We start from the raw sequence: 22,000 nt of genomic DNA, 5'->3' as shown, positions 1-22,000 counted from the left end.
TAACAAATATAGGGACCACTATGATGTGTGATAGCTTGGCAAACGGCTGAACCTAAAGGGCTGTCATTTTTTACGGGAACCCATGGGTACCATGGGGGTGACATAGGCTAGAAAAATTGATTTTTTTTTCAAAATTCGATGTTTTCGCCGGGCATTTCAGCTAGCTTTTCATATTAATGTTTTTCATGTTTAGGACTGCTTATTCGACCTAGGTAGGTGCCAGGTGGAGGTGAATGTTGTCTAAGTGAGGAGTTAATTTAAGTCCATAAAGATACGGGGATACGGGGAATTAAAACTAATACTAACTACTCGCTATTTTTCTAAAAAAAATCAATAAATAGTACGTTTAAGTACTAAAATAACGCGACTGGATATTTTCCTAAAAACAACTCGATAATTAGTATGAAAGAACGTCGTTAACGATTGCTAAAAAAGTTTTCAATATACATTATAATATTATATAATTGAATGAAATGACTAGGCTTTTAGGTAGGGCGCTTGGCACCGACCATCTCTTTCAATTGTGAACATTTCCTCTTTGCATACATTGTAAAACAAAAACAAAGAAAAATTTCGCGGCAGGGGTGTATTCAGGGGGGGCTATGGGTGTTAAGCCCCCCTGGACCAGTGAAATCTATTGATTTCAGGGGGTTTTCAGGTCCCAATGGGTGCTGAGCCCCCCCCCCCTGGAAAGATAAAAAATGTAAGCCCCCACTGGACAAATTCCTGAATACGTCCCTGGTTTGCGGAATTTACAAAAAAGAATTTCGTGGATTTTCAAAATTTATGAAAATCGAATTTTGTAAATTTTTGAAATTTTGATCATTCATAACCTTCCCTGGGGTCATATAAGGTCCAACACAAAATTTGGACCCGATCGGTTTAGTCATGTTGACGTTTATTTGACACAAACGGACTAACAGATCCAGACAAACAGACAAGCAAAGTATAAATATAGATAATAGGCTTTGCGCCCATCTTCTATTTTAGTTATGAACATTTTCTCTTGGTAAAAGTTGTAAAACAAAAACAAACAAATATTTCACTGATTTTATTAAAATAATTTTGTTAGAGGTAAATTTTTGAAAATTCGATCATCCATAAACCTTCCCGGCGGTCACGTGAGGTCCCACAAAAAATTTGGGCTTGATCGGTGTAGCCGTTTTGACGTTTATTGGATACAAACAAACAAACACCCAGACAGACAAGCAAAATATATGTATAGATAACATTGTAACCCTATATTCATTATGTTCCAGGAATAAGTAAAATGAATCCTAAAAAAATAATAATCTATTTGAGATTCAGGGTTACAGTTAAATAGCAGCTACGCAGATTAGATTAAGCCTGATTTTTGTATTATGGTTCCATCAAATCCGAAGTCTCAGTGAAAAGGGACGAGTACGCCATAAAAATAGTTTCTTGATCTTCAATAGTTCATAAATGAATGAAAAGTGACAAAAACATGAAATTTGTTGATGTTTTAAATTCTATTTTAAGAATGGATTAAAAACATTCTCACTCTGGAACACTTAAAATAAAAAATTGTTTAGTTAAGTAATATAGTTCTTTTGTTTTTGCACGCAAGTAGCTTGGAATTTGTTTTGGACAAGAAAACCTTAGAAAAGATCGAAATTAATGACTCACTACACATTACAGTTTCTCGACAAAAAAAAAGTATGGCTGAGGGTTCAGTTTGAGCGTCAAGCTTTAAGCCTGAAATGGCTATTTTTGAGCTTTAAACGGTATTTTTCTTTTTGATGCCATTTTTCTTGAAGTAAGAATAATTTATGGCTATTTGTAATAGCTCAAAGGGAAAGAAAAAATATTGCAAAACTGCCGACAAAATATTTATCTAAATTGCCTTTAACAAAAGGAAGCATATTGCACAAATCTTGCAGGGAAGTTTTGCATTTTTTGCTATGTGATTGGATTTGAAAAAAAAAAAATGTTTTGATATTTTCAAATCTGAAAGTTTTTTCTTTACTGGTTCTTCAACCTAGCTCGAAATCTGAGTAACAATGAGGAAGATATCATAATTTTCTAAATCCCTGACAAGAAGGGTGGGGGAGGAGTGAAAAAATGTTATTCCCCCCTCATCCTCCTCTTGGCTTAATCCTAGAATCCCCTTGCTAGAGTTTTCATCTAAATTTTGGGACAGCTAGTATGTGTTCTGCATTGATTTACGAAAATCATCCAAATTTTGAAAAAATATTGTCAAAATTGAAACCCTTATTACTTTTTGTTTTTTTTGTTTTACAATGACATACAAAGAGAAAATGTTCACAATTAAAATAGAAGATGGGCGCGAAGCGCCCAAAAGCCTCACTGTTTGAAATTTAATTTGAAAATTAAACAAGATATTAATTGCAGGATACAAAAGAGTCTGAAGCAAAAAAGATTAACAATTCTGTAGGTATTCACTGTACATACGACAATTTTTATATTTTAATGTTTAATAAAATAATGATTTCAATTCACCTAAAGCGAAAAAAACGTTTAAAGTTATTTGACAACTTTATAAAACAAAGAAATTGGAATAGATATGACCAGAGATCATACTGTATTTGTTTGAAGAACTGCGTATAATTTGTGAAGATTTACATGAATTGTACGCTTTGAACTCCCTTACAGGCTGAAAGGGACTGACAAAATTCATACTAAGGGATTGTTTAAATTCCACTCTAGGTATAATCTATTCTCTTTAGTTATCGATGCAAAAATATTTCGTTAATTATCAATAAATTCATTTCACAGTTCATTAAGAACTGGAGTTTTCATTCTACCCACAATAACATGAATTGATTTATTTCAAAATTTAAATTTAATCTATTTTTTTTGGCTTTTGTGACTTATTAGTTTCTCTAATTTGAATCAATTAACCGTGATATATGTTTATAACTAACTATTCTGTTTGAACAGTATAACAAGTGTCAGGTATCCTGTTTAAACAGAATATACAGTGTCGGGTATACTGTTTGAACATGAATAACTAGTGTCAGGTATACTGTTTGAACATGAATAACTAGTGTCGGGTATACATGCTGTTTGAACATGAATAACTACTGTCAGGTATACTGTTTAAACAGTATAACTAGTGTCGGTTATACTGTTTGAACATGAATAACTAGTGTCTGGTATACTGTTTGAACATGAATAACTAGTGTCAGGTATACTGTTTATACATGAATAACTAGTGTCGGGTATACTGTTTGAACATGAATAATTAGTGTCGGGTATACTGTTTGAACATTAATAACTAGTGTCGGGTATACTATTTTAACATGAATAACTAGTGTCGGGGTTTACTGTTTGAACATGAATAACTAGTGTCGGTTATACTGTTTGAACATTAATAACTAGTGTCGGGTATACTGTTTAAACAGTATAACAAGTGTCAGGTATACTGTTCGAACATGAATAACTAGTGTCGGGTATACTGTTTGAACAGTATAACTAGTTTCGGGTAACCTGTTTTAACATGAATAACTCATGTCGGGTTTACTGTTTGAACATGAATAACTAGTGTCGGGTATACTGTTTGAACATGAAAAACTAGTGTCGGGTATACTGTTTGAACATGAATAACTAGTGTCAGGTATACTGTTTGAACATGAATAACTAGTGTCGGTTATACTGTTTATAATTTGTCTACGCCCCTCAATCTTATATTGTAGGAAGACGACCTCATATGTGTAAATGTTTAATCTGAGAAAAAATCCAGCGACTCCCTTTTTTATCCTGGTGGGAAAATGTTCCAGTTTTAACTAGATGTATTGCATACATAGTGCATATATAGTAGAGATGTCAACGTTTTGATTTGTTCTAATCTCAGCTTTCGTCACGATTGTGTTCATCAAAAGTATAAACGTTTGAAACGTTGAACATTATGAAAGTTTATGGCCTAAACCAATGTTACGTAATGAATTTTCTGCCACTTGAATACCTTGTACAACGTTAAGCTTTAATAAATGTGGGGGGGGGGGGAAGTAAGCTCCGTTACGCTTTTGCATTCCCTTTTTTAAAAAACTTTCCCAAGGTTGCGTTAAAGCTTTAGTAGTATAACCACAGTTTTCAAACGTACCACTTTCATTGTGAATGTTTTCAGAGACCTAACGTTACAATTTCACTTAGTTGATAAAATGTCATTCAGACATAGTTTTGCATGTTACAATGAATTTCAGTGCAAAGAATATTTTCTTAACTTTTCCAATATAAAATCTTTCAATTATTCTAAAAAATGTTACGAAAATGCAACTTTCTTTCGATACCTTACGATTTATCGAAACATTACTGTAATAACCTTTTTTGTTACACTATTTTACAACTGGCAAATTAAATTTTTTATTCATTGCACTATTGAAATTTTTCTCTCCTGATTAATTAATAAATATACCATTTTCAAAACGTTGAATTTTTCATTATAATTTTAGGGAAATCGTTTCAAAACATTTTCTTAAACAGAAAAGCATATTTTAGTTCTTTAACGTTACACTTTTTAAAACGTGAACTTTGAAATAGAAATCCTTTTGCTACGATATGCAATCAAATCACAATTGACTTTCAAACGTTAGACTTTCAAGCTCCCCATTGAAACAAAACGTTTCTTTAGGTTATGGTAAAAAATGTAGCAAATATTAGAAAAATAACGTTACGTTATCATAAAACGCTAACTATAGGTGTATGATCCTCTGAGGTTAATGTATACATGCATATTTCGAAGCTCTGCTCTATATCAGGGGGGTCGGGGGCTGTGTGTTTGGCTAGCAGAGGTGTTGACACATAAAGGTGAAAATCTTGTAAACAAAATGAAGATAGTGTTTATGCTTAAACATGCATTATATAATACTAATTGTAAACAAACTAATCGATGACGTCACAGAAATAAAATTCTGGGAGATTTTTGTTTTTATTATGGGACAGTCAAAGCATGAGTGATACAACAGGTTTGAACAATGACATTAAAGCTGAGCTGGAAACTCTTGAATTGTGAATATCAAGATCAAAGCTTAATCTCCTCTGTAGATTAATTTAATTCCTATTTAATATCAAGAAAAGTGATTAAAATTCACCAATCACAGTGTCACTTGCAGAAACCTAAAAACCAATCAGAAGCCGGGAAATTTTGAGTTCAATCAATGAGAGTACTTTCATTGTTCGGAACCCAGCAGGGATATCAAAAGAGGGAGAATTAAACAAAAAAAAAATCAAATTTGCGGTTAGAATTCTAGAATTTGTAGTTTTACAAAGCTAGAAATATGAGCCAACTGCAAAAAAAGAATAAGTAATAAGTATGTTATTTTGAAGAATAAGTTACAAGATTTTAAGGAAATAAATATAAGAATGTCGTCGCAGAAGTATATAGTAGTATACTTTTCAGTCCTTCTATCTATATATATGATGGTTCGTCAGGGTGTGTGTATTCAATAAACGTAAAGACGGCTGAACCGATTGGGCCCAATTGTTGTATGGCAACTCACATAACCTAGTTAAGGGAAGATTTATAGACGGTCAAATTTGAAAGATTATATCCAGGTGGCTGTACACAAGTTTTACGGTCAAATTTGAAAGATTATATCCAGGTGGCTGTACACAAGTTTTCGTGGACAGTTTATTTTTAACTTCATGTGAGAAAATTGTTATAAAATTTTTTTCAGTAACCATTTTCTGGAACACGGGAGTTGAGGACCAATTTCAAACCACCAACCGTTTGATTCATCCTAAAAAAATGTACACAAGGAAAGAATTTAGGTTGCACTTTTAAAATACCTATATTTCTTAAAAAAAGTTACACTATTAATATTTCAGTATTACTATCTACAGATTAATTTTAAGTTATCGTTTTATACTTATCATTTATGTATATATGTATATATTGTATATATATGAACATTGCTATTTTTATCATCAAATTATAAGTTTTAAACTTAGTTTTATTATTTCTAGCCTCATCACTTAATTGGTCAATAAATGGTTGTTAAAGGGACTGATTCAAATAACCCTCCATGCAAAGAAGATGGCAATGCCTGATTTACAACGGTACCCTTAAAAGCTTTGTCTGATCAAGTATGAATATAATATCAATGTTTCTGTTTCTATAAAAATTTTATTTTAATTTCTTGCTTGTAAGAAATTATGGAGATATTTACAGAAATAAACACTTTTGGATATACTTGTTGCAGCTATTGTAAATTACTTAATCCTTTTGGCGAAATTTCTTTTAAAGGGACTGTAAAGGAAAACTGTAAGGGAATACAGACTGAAAGCTAATCACTTTAACTCTTGATAGTGCTCCATGAAAGTTATATTTGATGGTGCTGTCTCGAGAAATTGATATAGAACTGTGTCAAATTTAAACGAAAATTCATATATACACAATTTTTAGAAATAGTACAGATCATTTTCAGCAAATACGCAACCAATCTGAAAACGAAGATACTATCCATTTTATATATAAAATTTGAGGTTAATAAACTTTAAGAAATCCAGCTTTTTTCACATGCACGTTTATGAATTCGTGATATATCTTTATTTATATCACTAATAAATGATGTTTTCAAATTGTACCCGATTTAAAGACCGCTTTTGAGAATACAAAAAGAAAAAACAGTATTTTTTGATTAATGTTCGCCCCCTTTTTTTCTTCACACTTTCTTGTTTTGTTACTGTTTCTTCATGTTGCTCTTTCTTCTCTACATACAGGTCTCAGTGTAGTGTTTTAGCGCCATTCTATAATTCAGATTTTATTCGTTTATTCTCAGATTTCATTAATTTATTCTCAGATATCATTCATTTATTTTCAGATTAATTCATTTATTCTCAGATTTCATTCATTTATTCTCAGATTAAATTCATTTATTCTCATTTATTCTCAGATTTCGTTTTTTTTTTAATTTAAGAAAATTCATTTAGTATGTCAGATTTATTATTTATTTATATAATTTTGTGGAAGACGATGCCTGGCCGCGTTAAACTAGTTCCACAAGATTCAACAGAATGAGATAGAACGGATACGGGGCATTAGTACTGATATCATCTCTACAGTCTACACGTGCGATATCGATATTGACTCTAGTTCTGAACCCTCTAGTAATAAGTTATAAGAAATATATATACTGGAAGTTATTTATGCGTTTTATTAGAGTCTGACTCACGTCCTCTATAATTTATTCATTTATTTTCATATTTATTATTTATTTTCAGAATTTTTTCATTTATTCTCAGATTTAATTGATTTATTTTCATCGATTAACTTCTGTTTTTGGCAATGCCTTCATTGAAAAGGGTGAAAATGTTCAAATAGTGTTATGTATGAAAATCCTGCCTAGCTTGGAGCCCTCTCATGTACAAATCCAAAGTTTCTCCCTGTAGCTCACACACCTCATCCTTTACATACATTTTATAGTTTAAGTATACATATATGTATATTCACGGGGGTGTCTCTTCTAATGATGTATTAATTGTATGTATTTGACAAAATAATTTCTTTTTTATTCAAGAATAAGCAGAGAACATTCACTAGTCTAAAAAAAGGAGAACTGTACCTTTGATCTTTGTAATCTTTGATCTAATCTTTGATCTATAACCAGAGAATTAAACTCTATCTGTAATCTTTTATCTATTACCAGAGAATTAAACTCTATCTTTAATCTTTGATCTATTGCCTGTAATCTCTGATCTATGACCGGAGAACTAAACTCTGCCTGTAATCTTTGATCTATGACCGGAGAACTAAACTCTACCTATAATCTCTGATCTATGACCTGAGAACTAAACTCTACCTGCAATCTCTGATCTATGACCGGAGAACTAAACTCTACCTGCAATCTCTGATCTATGACCGGAGAACTAAACTCTACCTGTGATCTCTGATCTATGACCGGAGAACTAATCTCTACCTGCAATCTCTGATCTATGACCGGAGAACTAAACTCTACCTGTAATCTCTGTTCTATGACCGGAGAACTAAACTCTGCCTGTAATCTTTGATCTTTGACCGGAGAACTAAACTCTACCTGTAATCTCTGATCTATGACCGGAGAACAAACTCTACCTGTAATCTCTGATCTATGACCGGAGAACTACCTGTAATCTCAGATCTATGACCGGAGAACTACCTGTAATCTCAGATCTATGAAGGGAGAACTAAACTCTACCTGTAATCTCAGATCTATGAAGGGAGAACTAAACTCTACCTGTAATCTCTGATCTATGACCGGAGGTATAGAATTAAGATAAGTTTGACCAAGAAAAGGATACGTCACTGGTTCAGTGCATCCACTCTTCTCCTAAAAATATCAGATTAAAAATTATTCCAAATAAAGAATCTAAAAATAGTCCAAAAATAAATTTCTCGAAAGTTTAAGCATGGTTGAATAAATATCTTAAAGAATACAAAAAAACCCTTAACAATTCTCTCACAGATTTCATTATTACCAGATCATAATGAAATAATTGTCTCTAGGTTATAAGGACTTCATGGTTAAAAAATTATCGGATTTGGTCAACCCTGCTCTCTTGGGGATTGAACTAATTAATTTAATTACGATCAGGTAATAATTATGCCATTGAGAGCAACAAACCAGCCTACTTTAGTTGAATAAACTGTGCTGGGTTAACACAACGAGGTTACAGTTAACCACATACCATTTGTACACAAGACGGCATGGTACGAGTAAACACTGTACCGTTTTTTTGTACTGGTTTGGATCATGCAGCGATTGGTCTGATGTGCACCCAAAAAATTATAGTTTTAGCTGCAGTAATCTGTTTTCTTTACAAATACACACCAGTAAACGGCTAAACCAACTGAATCCTCTGGTGACAAGAATATTTTTTAAAAATTAATATGTTTGCAGTCAAACGTTTTTGTTTGAATGTAATTTATGCAAAATAGCAAATTAAAACAAAACTCGTGAAGTCTATTATACAAGGCCGACTGTGCAAATAAAAATTAGCATTTAATATCTTTTTTTAACGCTGTAAAGTACATCATATGGTTAAAAAATTGTCATTCGGACCGATTAGCTTTTAATAATGCATTTATGTTATTATCATAGATAAATAAATAAACATAGATAGCTTATGTACGCAAAATCACCAAGAATTGTACAGTCCACGAACTCATACTTCTAGGGGTCAAAGTGTACTTCAATGATAAGCGGGGTGGTTTGGTGTTTTAATGGATTTCATAATTATAAACCACTCAGGAGTGAATTTTATTTTAAGAATATCAAATTATTTCACTGAGCAATATATCATATTGACGAGAACTGAAGAAGGACATGAGAAGGACTAAACTATAAACTTAAATTTCTTTTACAGAACTCATGTACACCACAAGTACTCAATAACATAAGAACAGCCAATGTACACAACCGACCTAGTTAATCTATATAATAGGAATATCTTTAAAACATCTCTGTACATTTATATCTTTCCAGATGAAAAATGTCGGCTTATGCGCAATCTATCTTTATCTATGGTATTTAATTATGTGGCATTTATGAAAGTTAAAAATATATTTTCCAAATATTAAATCTTTGATAATTTTGCACTAATTGGTATCTATCATATCTTAGAAAAATTATTTATAAATCATTTCTTCAAATTTTTTAGATTCTGAAATATTAGACAAAATATTTCAGAATTTATAAACTTTTAAAATCTGGTATATAGAGTAAACATGGAGAGAGGTTTATTTGTAAACAAACTGTAGTCAACAATAGCAGTGGGGTGGATAATAAGTCGCCTCGTGTACAACGTGTAGAAATATTTGTTCCTAAAAGATGCCAGCCCAGAAAAAATGCTTTAATGCATGCTTTAATGCATGCTTGAATGCGTGGTAAACCAAAGCCACAGTTGACCCGGAATTATATTTTAAATTCAAGTCAATATGCTTGAAGCACGTTGGAGGAGGAAATAGGAGGGGCCTGGGCTAAAACCAATACACAGTAGTTGTCGAGAAGAATCAAAAGGAGGAAGATTAATACGTCACATGTGGCGGAAGAAAGGCGGAGAGTCTGCCAGAGAGCTCTCAGGCTTTCTTTCATTCATTTGTATCAACCATTATTTGTTCTTTAAATATTTTTTCCTAAACCACTGTTTTACACAACTTTTAAATGGTAACAATAGTATAAAAAATCGAATTTTCTAAAATCATGTTTTCAAAGTAGAGAACTTGAAGAAAAAAACTTCTTGCTTGAAATTGACAATGACTAAATTTTATTTTCTTCCATTGACCGATTGATTTTAAAAAAATTGAAAAAACAGGTTTTGAAAAACATTTAAAATTATGTTTTACCTTAACTGTTTCTTTGCTCTTGTGAATAAAGTCTAGAGAATGTTTGATTAAAACCCATTTACTTCGCCCTAAAAATAAATAGGTAGATAAGAAGGGAGTAAGTAGAGAGTAAGTAGGGAGTAAGTAGGGAGTAAGTAGGGAGTAAGTAGGGAGTAAGTAGGGAGTAAGTAGGGAGTAAGTAGGGAGTACGTAGAGGGAGTAAGTAGGGAGTAAGTAGGGAGTAAGTACAGAGTAAGTAGAGAGTAAGTAGGGAATAAGTAGAGAGGAAATAAGGTTTAAGTAGAAAGTAAGTAAGAAGTAAGTGGGAGTAAGTAGAGAGTAAGTAGGGAGTAAATAGAAAATAAGTAGGGAGTAAGTAGGGAGTATGTAGAGAGTAAGTAGGGAGTAAGTAGGGAGTAAGTAGAGAGTAAGTAAGGAGTAAGTAGGGAGTAAGCAGGGAGTAAGTAGGGAGTAAGTAGAGGGTAAGTAGAGAGTAAGTAGGGTGTAAGTAGGGAGTAAGTAGGGAGTAAGAACAGAGTAAGTAGAGAGTAAGTAGGGAGTAATTAGGGAGTAAGTAGAGGGTAAGTAGAGAGTAAGTAGAGATTAAGTAGGGAGTAAGTAGGGAGTAAGTAAAGAGTTAGTAGAGTATGTAGGGATTAAGTAGAGAGTAAGTAAGGAGTAAGAAGGGAGTAAGTAGGGAGTAAGTAGGGAGTAAGTAGGGAGTAAGAACAGAGTAAGTAGAGAGTAAGTAGAGAGTAAGTAGGGAGTAAGTAGAGAGTAAGTAGGAAAGAAGGAAATCTTCTGAAGAAAAAATTACCTTTTGAGGAAGCAGACCCATTGTTTTTCTTCTCCATTTTTGCCTCTAATTCTCCCGCCTTCTAGAAATAATACAGAAAGTGAAACATTTTATTGTAGGAATGGGAAGGGATGGGAAGGGATGGGAAGGGATGGGAAGGGATGGGATGGTATGGGAAGGTATGGGAAGGGATAGGAAGGGATGGGAAGGGATGGGAAGAGATGGGAATGGGAAGGGATGGGAAGGGATGGGAAGGGATGGGAAGGAATGGGAAGGGATGGGAAAGGATGGGAAGGGATGGGATTGTATATGACTACCTTTGTTCCACTGGACTCTTTATTTTTTGGAGCACTCTCTTTGGAATTTTTATTCAAATTCTTTTTCTTCTTTCCGTCATTTTCTAGAAATAATATAAAATACATAATTTTCTAGAAATAATATAAAATAAATCATTTTCTAGAAATAATTTACAAATAAATCAGTTGAAAAATTAAAAATTTATAACACATGATTAGAACTAATTTGCAGTTTTTTGGCCTTTGTGAAATAATATAATCTCGAATATATAAAATGAAGTAAACTTTGTTTTTATGTATGTCATAAACCCCTTAACCGATTTGTCTTTAATTTTAGCTTGGTGACCACGGAACTTTCTTAGCTTTATTTAACTTCACAATTTGAGTGAATTGACGTTTTATAGAGAAACGTAGTATGTCAATAATTTGTCTTAAACTTTGGACTAAATTAAATTGAAATACCTTTTTCAAGGATACCTTCGTCCAAATCTCCCATTTTATCTGAAAAAATTCTTCATAAAGACAGTTAACGCTTCGTATATATATTTAACGGTTATTGGCGGTAATTTTCGGCTTTTTAGACTGACTATACCAAAAATTGTATTGATTTGATTTGTCCCAGAACAATATAAGTTCCATATTAAATTTTCTGAAATTGAAAAGTCTTTTTTTAAAAATCAGATGGTTAAAAGTTAGGTATTAATAAAAAAATCAAGCCATAAGGCAGAGTAAGATTTTTTTTCAAACCAAAACTAAAATAAACAGATTTTTTTGCTTTTAAAATTATGTTTTTCGTGATAAAATTGACCAGCTGGGTTTAATTATGTTTCTTCAATATCTTGTCATCAGGATTAAAGATTATCAATATAAGCTTCTTCATGATTCAGCAAAACGCTTATTTTTTTACAGCACTAATAATGTTTATTTCAAGGAATTTCTGGTACGAGTTGGCAACTTTTTATACCTATAGTACAGATCAGAAAGAGAACAGCAAATGTAAGAATTTCAACATAAAAATATAAAAAGAAAGAAGCTTTCAATCTAATATATTTATGAATTAAAAGAACAGTGTCCACGTAATTTAACGTGACTTCCATTTAACGCTTCCCTTATCTTTTGTCTGATCTTGAAAACATTCTCGTTTTCTCTCTAAAAATTGAAAGTTTCTCTTTAAAATTCCGTGCAGTTTTTATTCAGAACTAGATCCGCAAAATTTTGTCTCACAGCTCAATTCTACTGAAACTATTGTGTTCTACTGAAACTATAGTGTTCTACTGAAACTATAGTGTTCTGCTAAAACTATAGTGTTCTACTGAAACTATAGTGTTCTGCTGAAACTATAGTGTTCTACTGAAACTATAGTGTTCTTCTGAAACTATAGTGTTCTACTGAAACTATAGTGTTCTACTGAAAGTATAGTGTTCTTCTGAAACCATAATGTTCTACTGAAACTATAGTGCACTGGATCCGTAATCTGAATAACATAAAAGAAACAGGCAGATATCGTATTCGATCAATGTAGCAATATGTCAACTAAAATAACAATATTTTTGACTTGTTTTTTTGAAAGCTCAATCTCGATATCCAATCTCTTTTAAAGGAATAGAGTTTTTGCCACAAACTCAAATTTTCTTATCCTTATAATATTTGCAACCTAATGGTGTAAACCTTTGATATTTCAATTTATAATTTTTTAATCCAAGAGAAATCATAGTTCTACGACATCGGGTTGCAAATATATTAGAATTCGAAAATTTGAGTTTAGAGCAAAAACTTCTTGAGGATAAATTCTTGAATCCCTAAACATAAGTTATTTAAAAGATCAATTATGTTGTTTAGTTAAAACCCGCAACTGTAAACATTTAATAATCCAAACATAAGAAGCGGATTACGCGAATTACGCACCTATTTGAAATTACATCTAATACACCATTTTGTTTTAAATAGCACAACCAATTTTTACAATTCTAAAATTTGAAGTAATAAGTAAAAAGTGCTTAAAAAGATTCGACAAAGAATAAATCATTTACTTTTTCAATAAAATTTTGCTTGTGTTTTATAGATCCACTTCTTATACTATTTAAACTTTAAATCCACTCCCCTTGCTGCTCAAATCTACTTCCTAAACTGTTGAAATCCACTCCCCTAAATGCTAAAAATCCACTCCTTAATCTGTAAAATTCACTTTTCATCCTATTGAAATCCACTACTTTTGCTGCTGAAAATCCACTCCTTAATTGTTTAAACCCACGTTTCATCCTGTTTATATCTAGTTAAAAATCTATTCCCTAAACTGTTCAAAATCCAGTTCTCATCCTGTAGTAATCCCTCCATCTGTTGCTAAAATATCCACTACCTAAACTGTTAAAATCCATTCTGCATACAAAGAAAAAGATCTACTTTCTAAACTGTTACAAATCGAACATTTAAACTGTTAAAATTAATCTACATAAAGAGTAAAAGAATCCACTATTTAAACTGTAGAAAAAATATAAATTATAAAAAATATACTTTCCAAAGTATTATAAAGCACTCTTTACGCTGTTGATAATCCAATTCATATATACAGTTAAAATAAATCCAAGACTGTTAACAATTCACCACTCCCCAGATTATTCAAAGAAATAAAATTGTATTTCTTTTGGCGTTATTGAAAGAAAATAATATGTCCCGGGGGCCGCTCATTTTTACGATTGACGGTCTTGATATTTGATTTCAAAGCAAACGAGTCTTTGCCACAAACTCTGATTTTCTAATCCCTATATCTTTGAACCCCAATGTCGTAGACCTTAGATATTTCAACTATGAATTCTGTTTGATCGAATAATTTAAGTTTGAAATGTCAAAGGTTTACGCCATCAGGTTGCGAAGATATAGAGATTCGAAAATTTGAGTTTGTGACTAAGTTTGGTAATACATCTCCGATCTGTTGATAAGTCTTGATGTCTACAGCTCTCCGCTACTTCCGGAGAACTCACTCCGTTATTTTTTCAAGTTTCATTACTCTCTTAGTTTGTTAAGAGAGAGAAAGAGAGAGGGAGAGAGATGGGGGATTCTAAGGTTGAAAGAAGAGAGAAGTGAAAAGGAAGGTAAGGGAAGAGGAAGTTAAGAATGGAGAAGAGGATGGGAAGTGAACAGGAAGTTAAGAATGGAGAAAAGGAAGGTAAGGGAATAGGAAGTTAAGAATGGAGACGAGGAAGGGAAGTGAACAAGAAGTTAAGAATGGAGACGAGGAAGGGAAGTGAAAAGGAAGTTAAAAATGGAGACGAGGAAGGGAAGTGAACAGGAAGTTAAGAATGGAGACGAGGAAGGGAAGTGAACAAGAAGTTTTGAATGGAGAAGAGGGAGGGTAGGAACAGGAAGTTTTGAATGGAGAAAAGGAAGGGAAGTGAAAAGGAAGTTAAGAATGAAGAAGAGGAAGGGAAGTGAACAGGCAGTTAAAAATGGAGACGAGAAAGGGAAGTGAACAGGAAGTTAAGGATAGAGAAGAGGAAGGGAAGTGAACAGGACGTTAAGAATGGAGATGAGGAAGGGAAGTGGACAAGAAGCTTTGAATGGAGAAGAGGAAGGGAAGTGAAAAGGAAGTTAAGAATGGAGAAAAGGAAGGGAATAGAAAGTTAAGAATGGAGACAAGGAAGGGAAGTGAACAGGAAGTTAAGAATGGAGACAAGGAAGGGAAGTGAACGGGAAGTTAAGAATGGAGACGAGAAAGGGAAGTGAACAGGAAGTTAAGAACAGAGATGAGGAAGGGAAGTGAACAGGAAGTTAAATACAGAGATGAGGAAGGGAAGTGAACAGGAAGTTAAGAATGGAGACAAGAAAGTCTAGTAGTTTTTAGTATTTTTTGTCTTTTATGTTTTATATTGTATCTAGTGTGTATTATCTAGTGTTTAATAATTTGTAGAATCTTTTGTCTTTTGTGTATTATTATAGAGTCTATAGTGTGTATTGTTTATTGTGTAGTGTCTAGTGTATACATAGTGTCTAAAATCTAGTTAAAAACCAAGTGTCTAGTATCTAATGTCTAGTGTCTAAATTCTTGTGTTTAGAGTTTAGTGTCTAATGTCTAGTGTGTATTGTTTAGTGTCTAGTGTAATATATTGACGATATGTATATTTTATTCTGAGCTTGGCTGACAACCCTATAATACTCCTGCACCTGGCAGCCTTACCTAGATTACTTGGTTTAATATAAATACTCAGGAGAATAAGATCATTATAGATCTGGAACTTATGATTGAGATACAGAGTGTCCCTTATTACATTAACCTCCTTAGAAGGCGATGATTCATTTGGTGTACTGCCCCATTTTACCGTCTATAGACTATATGTATAATTGTGTTTACTGTACAGTACACAGCTTGCTCTATGCATAAAGGCCATGCTGGTACTTCGAGAAATTTTGAGTTTTTAGCGCTTATGCACTCAGAAATACAGAAGTTTCATAAATACATTGAATAATTAACAATAACAGATAGAACACAAGATGTCGTCTTTTCAAGGTTTAGGGGTTTTTCGTTCACAATAACCCTGAGGCGGAAGCCCAAAGGAGTTACACGTATGCTCTCTGTTTTTCTTTTAATTCAACGCTGTATTCTGCCTCAGGGTTATTGTGAACGAAAAACACCTCATTCTTGAAAAGACGACATCTATTGTTCAATCTGTTATTGTTAATTAATCTATGGATTTATGATACTACGGTATTTCTCTGAGTGCTCAATCTGTTATGGTTAATTAATCTTTGCATAAATCGTATTCAACAAAAACTGATTCTTCTGAACAGCAAAAATTGACTAGCCAATGCAACTAAATTAGATGGAAGAGCCATTGCCAATACAACTATTACAAGGTTTATTCTGGGACACCCTGTTACATGTTATGTACACCATAAATGATTTTGTTTGTCATAGATAGATAAACTCAATTTTTTAGTTTTAATCCATTAAAACAAACCTTTTTGATACGGAGGGTGAGATTTTTCTGTAAACCTCCATATTAACATTAATTTCAATCTTCTTTTTGCCTCTTCCAACACTTTTCGGCATTTATATCAATACAATGAAGACTTATTTAAGTTTTGATTTCTAACAAGCTTTTCTCAAATTACAAGTTTTCAAGTAAACAAAGAGAAGCTAGTCGTCTTCATTGTATTGATATATACAACGACAACTGTCTTATAAGATCTTGTGATGTATACAAAACTAAATAGACATTGTGTGACAAGATTCTTTATTAAAATACAACATTTTAGGGTTGTAATGTAAATGATTAAAAACTGAACAAACATTTTTAATCTATGAAAAAGTTTTAAAAATCTTTATCAGCTAAGAACATAATTATTTTGTACTTGTAAAGTGTTCCAATGGTACACTATATTTTTCCTTATGTTAAAGTTCATAACAATTACCATTATTTAACATAGACTGGGATACTGTACAGTGTACAGAATACAGTGTATGATGTACACTGTACACTTTACACTTTATACTCTACAAATACAGAATACTTAAATTGTAGAGGAAGAAATCCCCGAACGGGGTTTATAAAATCTGCAGTAATATATTATATATATACTTTGTACATATTAAATAACCCTCAAATTACATTTCAAGTTTATACCATTAGCACAATATCGAAAGGAATTTTTGCTTGTAATTGTCTCAAAATTTAAATGGATTGAATTGAATGGATTAATGTTTGGATTTTAAAGATTTTACTAAATTCACTGTAAACAATATTAGAAACCAAAAATATTGAGTCAAATTTTTATGAGACGTTTAACGGTACATTTTGAATGTCTAGTTAAAATAGTTATAAATTCAAATATTTAATCTGTACTGGACTGAGTTGTACTGTACTGTACTGTACTGTACTGTACTGTACTGTATAGTAACAGTACACGTTGTAACTCATCCAAGACCAGTTAACCAGCGCAGCGAACACACTGATAAACAGAAACACAGTCAGGAAAAAATTCCAATGTTTTTTTTGGTTTTTAAGGATTCTGAATTCTCTGATTTAAATTATTAAATTTGTTCCTTTTATTTGTATTTTGATTTTTGTTTTTTGCCAAAGGTTGAATTAGTTTGATTAATTAACAGATAACATTGTTTTATTTTTCATTCTAAGATTGTTTTTTTTTCTGGATTGGATTAGTAGATTTTATTTAATTATTTAGGTTAATCGGGGACTTAATCTTCAGTCTTTAATCTTCCTGATCTTCTTATATCAAGAAAATATCAAAAAAGCAATGTCATAGAATTCTTTTTGTTATTTTTAATAATAAACAATGTGCTTATTCCAGACATTATATAAGATTTGGTTTCTAAAATTCTAAAAACTCTTTTAAAATTCTAAAAACAAAACTAAAACTGATTACCCTCCTCAAACTCTAATTTTCCAAAACTTAATGTCTTTGCAGCAGAAAATCGTTGACCTTTAATATTTCTATATTTCTATTTTCTATCTGCTAAATTATAGTCATCAGATTGAATTGATATGCATTACTTATTATCATAACATCAGATGTTACCATATTTGATTGGAGGCCCATCTGAAGTTTTTTATCAGAGACCCCGGCCCTTTTCTCTTAAATTTCACAAAACCCCTTTTTTATGAAAGATTAAGATCCACCCATGTTTGATCGGATACCCAACGTGTATTATTCAATTCACTAAAAAATACACATAGTTACATGGTGTTCTTCAAAATATCCAAAGGGATACATCTGTTAAAATAGGAGAATTTATGCCGGCCCATGTAAAAACACAAATATCTTTTTTTTTTAATAATAAAACCTGTAATTAAGACTATACTTCTTAATGTTTGTGACTCCTGAAAAACAATATCATAATTCTCTATAATCCCCGCCCCTGAATTAAAGCCGTTTGCCCTAACATTTATTACTTCAATCTCTTTCCACTTCAATTTAACGCATCGGATATCATTTCATGTCACATAGTGAGAAGCTATAATATTTAGCCACAAAAAGCCATCATTTTGTAAGTTTCAATTAGACGCGTTTTTAGTGTCCTGTGTCATGTGTCTTTTATCAAGACAGCAATAAAAGTGAAAACTGAATTAGAATTAACGAACATCAAAATAGAGTAATAAGAGAACTTATTACCATGGGACAAATTAGGGTCCTATCCTCAACTAGACTTTCGTCGTGTACTGCACTGATTTACAGTACACTGATCGTAGAAATAGCAAGTTTTAGTGGATAGTGGTCCACCAGGGGGCGGAAACGTCATGTACCAAAAGAGTGTGTGTAAGTAATAACGAACCGAGGGCATGTACATGTAGGTATATACAGTACATAAGAATCTCGGTATTTGTATAGTCTAGGAGAGTACATTTGTTTATTGTTAATTGTTTACTTAAAAATAAGTTTATATTTAAGTCAACACTATAAAGCCAAATTTTATGCAAAGAATATAATTTGATTAAAGTTTACAATATACTACTCGTTATTCAAGCTTAATTATAATAAACGTCATTGTTCTGCAATTTCCTTGACTATAGCCATGTTTTGTGTGTCTGTACCAAAAGAGTGTGCGTGTGTAATAACGAACTCGTCTGCAAAGCAGTGCGACTGGCTTTCTCATGCCAGACCAGCGTCACTTCCCTTCCCTTTATTCTTATTCCCTGTGGTCCACGTATTGGATCAAATGTAGGGGTAACAAATTGGGTCCTAAATATTAAATATGTTCATAGATAAAGACATTCAGAAGACAAGAAGTTATAAATCTAAATAAAGCAAACCCGAAAACAATTCGGTAAAATCAAATCAAACATTGTGGAATAAAAACAATATTTCAACAATATTGAAATATCTAAAACTTTTCAGATTTTTTAAAGTCTTCTAAAGCAAAAAATCTTTAAAGCTTAACCTAGGCCCCCCTGGCCATGGGGGGTGATTTTTCAATTGCAGGAAATACAAGTTTCGGACGATGAAAATTTACTTAATAATCAAACTATGTACACCAGCACATTTTTTAGTGTTTTTGGAGGATTTTAGAGACTTAAAATCCAAATACTCCTTTTTTATGGAAACTGTAGTGTAGATTTCTTTTTTTACTTACACTTCTTACTAGGTAGATAGCCAAATAGTAACCACAGACCGATACTTACACTTCTAGGTAGTTATAGTAGCCAAATATTAACCACAGACCAATACTTACGCTTCTTTGCAGATATAGTAGCCAAATATTAAGGGACCGTTCACTTATTTGGGTAATTTCAGGGTAAACTAAACAGCCTATTCGCTCTTGATTGGTAATAGCCTTACTTTTCAAAGACAACTATGGCCGGAGAAAAAGCCGATTTTTCGTTCAGAATTCGAGCGCAAAGGGACGGTCCCTCTCTATAGACACAATTGATGTTTTTTCAGTATGTTGTGAATCAAAATAAATTTCGAATATAAAATTAAACTGTAGTATCTGATCGTTAATTGTAAATGTCATTATTTTTTAATTTTTGTTGTTTTTTAACTTTCTATTTCTTTAAATAAAACTATTTTATCGCATTCAAAATTGTGTATTGCCTGTGTAAAAAGCTGAATAGAACGCGGCATGACAAATGAAAATTTGTGCACATACGCGAACAAAATCTACAAAATCTACGAACCAAAATACGAGTAATGATTAATTGATTGTCGTAGAGACGTCGTCTTTGTATACATACTTTACATGTTTTAATACGAAAAACGTAAATTTCTTGCTAACTCAAATATCAAAAGTTTTCATATTTTAGTACATAATAACGAACACATAATGACATTAAAATATAATAAATTTAAATGTTATTGGGCTGTTGTTACTGAAAAAAAACATCAAATAGTGTCTATAGAGAGGGACCATCCCTTTCCGCTCAAATTCTGAACGAAAAATCGGCTTTTTCTCCGGCCACAGTTGTCTTTGAAAAGTAAGACTATTACCAATCAAGAGCGAATAGGCAGTTCAGTTTACCCTGAAATTACCCAAATAAGTGAACGGTCCCTTTAACCACGGACTGATACTTACACTTCTAGGTGAATATAGTAGCCAAATATTAACCACAGACCAATACTTACACTTCTAGGTAGATATAGTAGCCAAATAGTAACCACAGACCGATACTTACACTTCTTAGCAGATAAAGTAGCCAAATATTAACCACAGGACTGATACTTACACTTCTAGGTAGATAGAGTAGCCAAATATTAACCACAGACCGATACTTACACTTCTTTGCAGATATAGTAGCCAAATATTATCCACAGACCGATACTTACACTTCTTTGCAGATATAGTAGCCAAATATTAACCACAAACCGATACTTACACTTCTAGGTAGATATAGTAGCCAAATATTAACCACAGACCGATACTTACACTTCTAGGTAGTTAAGTAGCCAAATATTAACCACAGGACTGATACTTACACTTCTAGGTAGATATAGTAGCCAAATATTAAACACAGGACTGATACTTACACTTCTAGGTAGATATAGTAGCCAAATATTAACCACAGGACTGATACTTACACTTCCAGGTAGAAATAGTAGCCAAATATTAACCACAGGCCTGATACTTACACTTCTAGGTAGATATAGAAGCCAAAATTAACCACAGACCGATACTTACACTTCTAGGTAGATATAGTAGCCAAATATTAACCACAGGACTGATACTTACACTTCTAGGTAGATATAGTAGCCAAATATTAACCACAGACCGATACTTACACTTCTAGGTAGATATAGTAGCCAAATATTAACCACAGACCGAATGCTGCCTAAAGAGAAAATAGTTCAAAAGTTTGATTTAAGTAATTTTATCAAGTTGGGCGCTACGACAATTTTAAAAGTGTAATTTTTACCATAAGTCATTTTGCCATACGTAGTTTAGCTATATGACCTTTTTAATGTGAAAACTTTCCTGGACCACCTAACCTGCTATAGGCGGAGCGCGCGGCCTTTATGGTGCCTTGAAAGGCCTCTTCTACATGATGGGGTGGTGATATGTTTTTTTTATAGAAAAAATGTTAAATTGAAAATTAAAGTTTTCTATGGTGTATTCTGCATACTGTATACAGAATATAGCAAAAATTACACGAACAATTTGTTTAAAAAAAATATAAATGTAAAAAATAATGTTACAATATTTTTACAATTTACAATGAATCTATACTAACGACTAATCTCTACTGGAAGTTTAAAATTGTATTCTATATTCAGAGGCGTATTCAGGGGGGGGGCTATGGGGGCTAAGCCCCCCTGGACCAGTGAAATCTATTGATTTCAGGGGGTTTCAGGCCCCAACGGGTGCTGAGCCCCCCCCCCAGGAAAGAGAAACAAAAATGCACACAAAAAATGCTATATTGAATCATTATCGCCCTTTTTCTAAATTCATTTTATTTTTAAATATTATTTTATTATTTCTGATAAAAAAATTGCAGAACTTGAAATGGTAACTAAAAAGTGAACTCTTAAAGCATCATAAAATTTTCATAAAAAATTTTCAAGAAAAGAATTTACATGTGGGTTGTATATATTAGACCTAAAGGGCCTGGGGGCATGTCCATGGAGAGCCTAGGGCGGGTATTTCTAGCCCTAGGGAGTATACAGAGTTCAACCCCCCCCCCC

At 32.5% G+C, this 22,000-nt stretch overlaps 2 protein-coding genes across 2 annotated transcripts in view; both read right to left on the bottom strand.

Annotated features, from left to right (window-relative positions):
• Window positions 1-6,390: 6,390 nt before the first annotated feature.
• Window positions 6,391-11,870, bottom strand: LOC111695528 (uncharacterized). Its single transcript, XM_023464896.1, has 7 exons — window positions 11,837-11,870; window positions 11,396-11,478; window positions 11,100-11,160; window positions 10,304-10,371; window positions 8,196-8,288; window positions 7,325-7,386; window positions 6,391-6,729 (listed from the first exon to the last, which is right to left on the bottom strand). Exons 1-7 carry the CDS (start codon window positions 11,868-11,870, stop codon window positions 6,693-6,695), a joined length of 438 nt encoding a protein of 145 aa, XP_023320664.1. The 3' UTR covers window positions 6,391-6,692.
• Window positions 11,871-13,135: 1,265 nt separating this feature from the next.
• LOC111695522 (uncharacterized) overlaps window positions 13,136-22,000 on the bottom strand; it is a gene marked incomplete in the record, with an annotated part of 13,671 nt that continues 4,806 nt past the window's right edge. The window contains 3 exon segments of the mRNA XM_023464890.1: window positions 13,136-13,173; window positions 17,247-17,317; window positions 21,101-21,150. Coding sequence (XP_023320658.1) covers window positions 13,136-13,173; window positions 17,247-17,317; window positions 21,101-21,150 — 159 coding nt within the window.

The sequence above is a fragment of the Eurytemora carolleeae genome, unplaced genomic scaffold, assembly GCF_000591075.1.
Source record: "Eurytemora carolleeae unplaced genomic scaffold, Eaff_2.0 scaffold90, whole genome shotgun sequence".
Taxonomy (NCBI): domain Eukaryota; kingdom Metazoa; phylum Arthropoda; class Copepoda; order Calanoida; family Temoridae; genus Eurytemora; species Eurytemora carolleeae.
Note: the sequence above shows the minus strand (reverse complement) of the source record. Positions and strands in the feature narration are given on the sequence as shown.